This window comes from Nematolebias whitei, chromosome 7, assembly GCF_014905685.2.
Source record: "Nematolebias whitei isolate Nwh7 chromosome 7, NemWhi1, whole genome shotgun sequence".
In the NCBI taxonomy this organism is placed as follows: domain Eukaryota; kingdom Metazoa; phylum Chordata; class Actinopteri; order Cyprinodontiformes; family Rivulidae; genus Nematolebias; species Nematolebias whitei.
In genome coordinates, this window is record NC_056504.1 from 9801838 (window position 1) to 9807908 (window position 6071).

Here is a 6071-nt window from a genome sequence, read left to right on the forward strand (position 1 = left end):
CATAAACATTCTGTTATATGGTGAGAATTAGTCTCAACTACACACCAATTTTTTAAATCGATATCTGTTAAATTAACTAATCAGTTTGTCTCCTATAGCTTTGTGTCATTGAGGGTTCAGCATAATACTGGTGCACCATGTCCCTCTCTGCAGGACAGCATTTTATTAGACAAATGATGACACAATTCACCATTCAAAGTACAGGAATACATTCAGAATAGGTCATCTGCACAGTACAAAGATGTGGAAGAAGTGACGTATGACATCCAGTCGTGTTGGCCAGTGCAAGCAGAAACAATTCTTCCAGCTGACAAAACACTCCACTTACTGTGGCTGACATATTTACATGCTAACATGACTGTGTGGATAGTTTGAAATTGGATTCTGTGGAAAGTTTATGAATGAATAATATCTTACCTGCTGTTGATGACATGCTGAATTATCTCATTTGGGAGAAAAGCAGTTTTATTCTGACCAGATTGAACCATGACCAGAATGTACTGCTGCCATATACAATACTCCAAATTTGAAAGAAACAAATAGCTGTTCATGTAAGCAATTATTTTTAAACATTTACACCACCGCAGTTTCTCAATACATGGTTATTTTCACAGCGATCTAGGATTTACAAGCACAAACAGTTAGTTGTAGCACTTTCAAGGCAGCCTGGATCCATATTCCTGCCCGAATGACTGCTGTGTGGTGAAAAGATTCATAAAGCTCACAAGAAATGGTATGAAACTTGAGACTGTTACTGTTTTCAGGCAGCAACAATCCACCCTGGTCTATTCCCTTCTCAAACGAGGCATTTTCTGCAGTCCGGTCAGCATTAAACTATTTTTTCTTCCAAGTAAGGTTGTTCACAGTGTTATCTGCAACTGATAAGATATTTACTGCTTATACCATTTCCACAGAACCCCACCTCAAAAGATCTGAACTATCTTTTTAAAGTCTTTGGTCGTATAAAATGGGCTGACAACTGAACCATAACACGTTTTGGCCTCAGTGTAAAATGAAGAATCACAGAAAATAACGATTAAAACATAAATGTTTTAATGTCTCTGTTGATTTTATTCACATTTTAGGTGGATTAGAGATGACTCTAAATACCATCACAGTAAGTGTTTGTGCTTTTCAGTATACTCCACTCCAGAGTCTGTGGCTCTTTTGAAACAAACTGCACGGTAGCCCACACGGAGCAGTGCAGATGGACTAACAGAGCAGTCACTGGGGCGACTGGTGTGGCGAAACACTTCAATAATGCATTTTGGCATCGTGTAACTTCAACTCCACATTCCTCCACAATCTGATCTCCTTTTCTTTAGCTGTAAGACGCTGAAATTACTGCATTTGACTTTTATTTGTTGTTGCACTGTCAGTAAGGCTGCCCTCAGCTGTCATGACAAGTGGAAGGGTGGACTCTGCAACATAAAGTTACAAACTTTTTTCTCTCCTTCAGAGTGGATGAAAATTAGACATAGATGCTTTAAATAAAGCCTTTAAGTAAACAACAGCTTCAGCAACACTGAACCTTTGAACAAAGGAGCACGGACTTCACTAAACATCACTTGGTTGTTGTTTTCAGAACAGGACAACATCACATTTTATATATGATGCAAAGCTATGGTGGTGGAGGAGGAGGAGGGGTGGGGGTCTTGTAGCTGCAGATACGTCCTGATGAAATGTCAGCAGCTGACCCCCCTCCCTGCCTCATCACACCTCCCTGCAACAAGCTGCAGCTCTGCTGTCCTGTGGCCTCCACGTGGAGAGGACAGAACTGGGGGAGTCAGTGTAATCCGTTCGGGGTGAAGGGAGACATCCGGTCCAGGCTGATGTCAGCCTCGCAGTCCTCCAAGTCGCACACGGAGTCTGTGCCGTTGTCGTTGTTGTGTGAAAACTGGGAGATTCTGTCAAACGTCTCCTCGTGCTCCATACATTCCACCACGTTGGGGATCATGTTGACGTAGGCGTTGGCGATCTCCTTGTGTATGATGGTGTCCTGGTTGTAGGAGACCAGCTCGTTGCTGATGTTCACCGTCTCCACGGGCGTGCTGGAGCAGAAGTAGCGGCAGCCCAGGAGGCTGGCGAAGGCCTTCCTGAAGTCCGCGTTGAAGGCGTAGATGATGGGGTTCAGGGAGGAGTTGGTCCAGCCGAACCACACGAACACGTCGAACGTGGTCTCGCTGACGCACGGCAGGCCCGCGGCTCCGCCCGCGGCGGGCCTGTCACAGAACGGCACCATGCAGTTGAGCACGAAGAAAGGCAGCCAGCAGCACACGAACACCCCCATGATCACAGACAAGGTTTTAAACACTTTGGTTTCCCGTTTGATCGACGTCTTCAGGGTGTTGTGGTGTTGGCACTCAATTCGGTTCGACCTGCAACTTTGCGCGTGCTCCGCCGCGCGCTCCAGCGACGCGATTCTCCTGATCTGGATTTGAGCAATCCTGTATATCCTGGTGTAGGTTACAATCATGATTGCCACGGGGATGTAGAAACTTATCAGCGAGGAGGAGATGGCGTACTCCCTGCTCAGGCTGGAGTCGCAGTTCTCCTCCACCTGGAGACCTGTGGATGAAGAGTTGCGCGCCGCGGCCGGCAGGATGTCGTCAGCCGTGGCTTTGTGCCAGTTCAGCTGGACCGGAATGAATGAGATGAGCACAGACAACGTCCAAGTGATGCTGATCATAACAAAGGCCACCCGCTGGGTCATTTTCCTTTCATAGCGGAAGGGGCTCGAGATGGCCCAGTATCTGTCCACGCTGATGATGCACAGGTTGAGGATGGAGGCGGTGGAGCACATGATGTCAAAAGCGACCCAGATGTTGCAAAATGTGCCAAACGGCCAGTAGCCCGCCACCTCGGCCACGGCTTTCCAGGGCATCACCAGCACCGCCACGAATAAATCCGACAGAGCCAGGGAGACGATGAAGATGTTGGTGACTTTGGTCCGCAGGTGGCGGAAGCGCAGCACCGCGGAGCACACCATGATGTTCCCCAGCAGGGTCCACAGGATGAGCAGGGACAGGAGGCAGCCCGTCACCGTGCGCACCACCGTGTCCTTCCTCCCGTCGCCCGTCGCCTCCGTTTCCGTGCTGTTCCACATCATGAGCTCTCCAAGGGGTGCCGGCACGGAATCGATCCCCTGCACGGAGGAGAGATACTTGGCTGGGTTCTCCATGTTCCCCTCTTCATGTAAAACTGCAATCCATTACTGCGCGCGCCGGGACGGGCTCAGTTATCTGCGGGTCACTGAGTCGTCCCCACCGACCCGCCGGGCTGCCTCCTTGGTGCGCGGAGCGAAGCAGAGGAAAAGAGTGCGTGAAATGGAGACCGAGCGCGCGGGAGGACTGAAACGCAGCATGCAGCCGTGAGAGCATGTTGAAAAAATCCTGCTGGTCCGCTCGCGTGACCCGGCTGCCTCAGTCGCTCCGAGATGTTCTGAGCGCGATGAGAAGGGAGTCCCTACAGCCTGACACCACCTAACCAGGGCTCGGCGCATGCACCATGACGCCTTCTTCGTGCGTGGTGTCAATGCGCAGCAGTGCTCAGGGGAAAGCACGAGGCTCTGTGAAGACGCGCCAAAGTCATTAAAGAGTCCAAACTGAGAACTTTTGTCTGACTGCACCGCCACGTCTTCCTGTTGTCTGAAAACCTTTTAGAACTCATGTGACCGAACAGAGAGACGGTTTCTTTTTTCCGGACGTGAACTGACTGGCGCGTGCTTTAAAATATTTTATTTGGATATAGTTAATAAGCACAACAAGCCTGTTCTCACAATGGAACCACGAATAGACTGTTATATCTGGTGACTCTGGATAGAGCTGTCCATGGTGCTGAAAATCAGTCTGCAGAACACTGTGTGTGTGTGTGTGTGTGTGTGTGTGTGTGTGCGTGCGTGCGTGCGTGCGTGCGTGTGTGTGTGTGTGTGTGTGTGGGGGGGGGGGGGTCAGTTTTACACAAGTTGTTTGAGCTCAGGTTTGATTCCAGTAGGCTCAAAGGATGGTTTGGTTTAGAAGTGGAATTTGATCTGGAGGTCGTAGCTCAGGTAAGAATTAATTAATTAATTTATTGATTGATTAATTAATTAATTAATGTTTTATTTGAACATATTAATTTAGAGAAAACTTCTAAAACTATAAGAAATCCATAATAATAAACTAAAGTATTATATTTATATGTTTTAAATTAGAAGAAGAAAGAAGTATACTGTACAATTGTTTGGTAACACTTTTAAATAAGGTAAACAAAATTTGATTAACTAGTAGGGAACGCCTCATGAACTAATCAAGAACAAATCAGGAGTTAATAGTTAACCAGTACTTACTGGGGAACTCACAGCCAAGCCTTGTTAGGGGACTACTGGTTATTTACCTGGGAAATGAAGAGGAACTAATCAGGAACTAATGGGTAGTTAACCAGTACTTACTGGGGGACATACAGCTAAGTCTTATTAGGGGACTACTGATTAGTTGCCTTGTAAATGAAAAGGAACTAATCAATAACTAATGGGCAGTTACCAAGGAAACTAAAGAGGAACCAATCAGGAGCTAATGGGTAATAAAATCAGTAATCACTAAGAAACAGGTTTTTGTCCATTACGAGCTGTGACCTCACTGGTGCAGGGTTTATTCAGAACTCACATGGATAATTTTCCCTCTGTTTCTGTGGTAGCAAACCAGTAGTCCCTTAATAAGGCTTGACTGTATGTTCCCCAATAAGTACTGGTTAACTATCCATTAGCTCCTGATTTGTTCCTTAGGCGTTCCCTAGTGGTTAAGCAAATTTTGTGTACCTTATTGTAAAGTGTTACCCAATTGTTTATATCTATTTCTTCACTTGTCAGTGGTCAGAATTTTGAGTTTACCTCCTTTTTTCATTTATCTTCGCACACTGCATCGTAACATATATTTATATAAACACATCTTTACTTACAAACCTGTTTATGACACATCTCATGTACTTACAGTAGGCGGCTCAATTGGTAGAGCCACCTCTCAATGAGAAGGTCGCCTTATCGATCCTGGCAGAGGGGCTTTCTGCGTGGAGTTTGCATGTTCTCTCTGTGCATGTGTGGGTTTTTCCAGCTACCCCCGTTTCCTCCCACAGACCAGAAACATACATGTTAGGCTGATTGGTAACTAAATTGTCCCTAGGTGTGAGTAAATGGGTAAAGATGATGGATGGATGGATGGATGGATGGATGGATGGATGGATGGATGGATGGATGGATGGATGGATGGATGGATGAATGGATGGATGGATGGATGGAGGGATGGATGGATGGATGGATGGATGGATGGATGGATGGATGGATGGATGGATGGATGGATGGAGGGATGGATGGATGGATGGATGGTGAATGGATGGATGGATGGAGGGATGGATGGATGGATGGATGAATGGATGGATATACTTACAATAAAAGTGCTGCATCCTATGAGTTTTTTGTGAGTAAAATAAGAACTGAAGTTAAGAATACTGCAAAACAAAAACAGGCATCTAACAGTTGGTATATAGAACATAATTACTGACTTTCTATCCACCTGAACCTTCAACCTACTTTGACTAGCTATCTTGTCTAATCTCTTGTTCGTGACGTTGTATCCATTAATTTGTGGTTCATTCATTCAACCTTTATTTATACAGGTTAGTCTCATTGAGCCTCGAGGACTCATTTACAAGAGAGACCTGGTTTTAACAAAGAATGATGACAACAGTAGACAATAATAAAATAAAGCATATACATGTAAAAAATGGAAGAAAATGATATAAAAAAGATGAAACTACAACAGCTACATTATAAAGCGATGTAAAATACTAGAAACAGGAACATGTCTGTGTTGGTTTTTGCAACAAACTTAGCAGATCTTTGAAGCCACTTAGAGAGGTCAAGGTGAGAGCTTCAGATCTTTTTGTAAGATATTCCAGGAAACAGGAGCAGAGTAGGAGACAACCCTTTTGCCTAGCTCAGTCCTCACTGAGGGAACACTGCAGGTAATAATGTCCTGAGAGCGCACGCTGTAGCTGCACTCACACAGAGACATAAGTGGAGATGAAGATGTACCAGT

The 6071-nt window shown here is 45.5% G+C and overlaps 1 protein-coding gene across 1 annotated transcript; it reads right to left on the reverse strand.

The window, feature by feature from the left end:
- Nucleotides 1-1786: 1786 nt before the first annotated feature.
- Nucleotides 1787-3374, reverse strand: drd5a (dopamine receptor D5a). The gene has a single exon (XM_037679236.1). It carries the CDS (start codon nucleotides 3179-3181, stop codon nucleotides 1787-1789), a length of 1395 nt encoding a protein of 464 aa, XP_037535164.1. The 5' UTR covers nucleotides 3182-3374.
- Between the last annotated feature and the right edge of the window lie 2697 nt (nucleotides 3375-6071).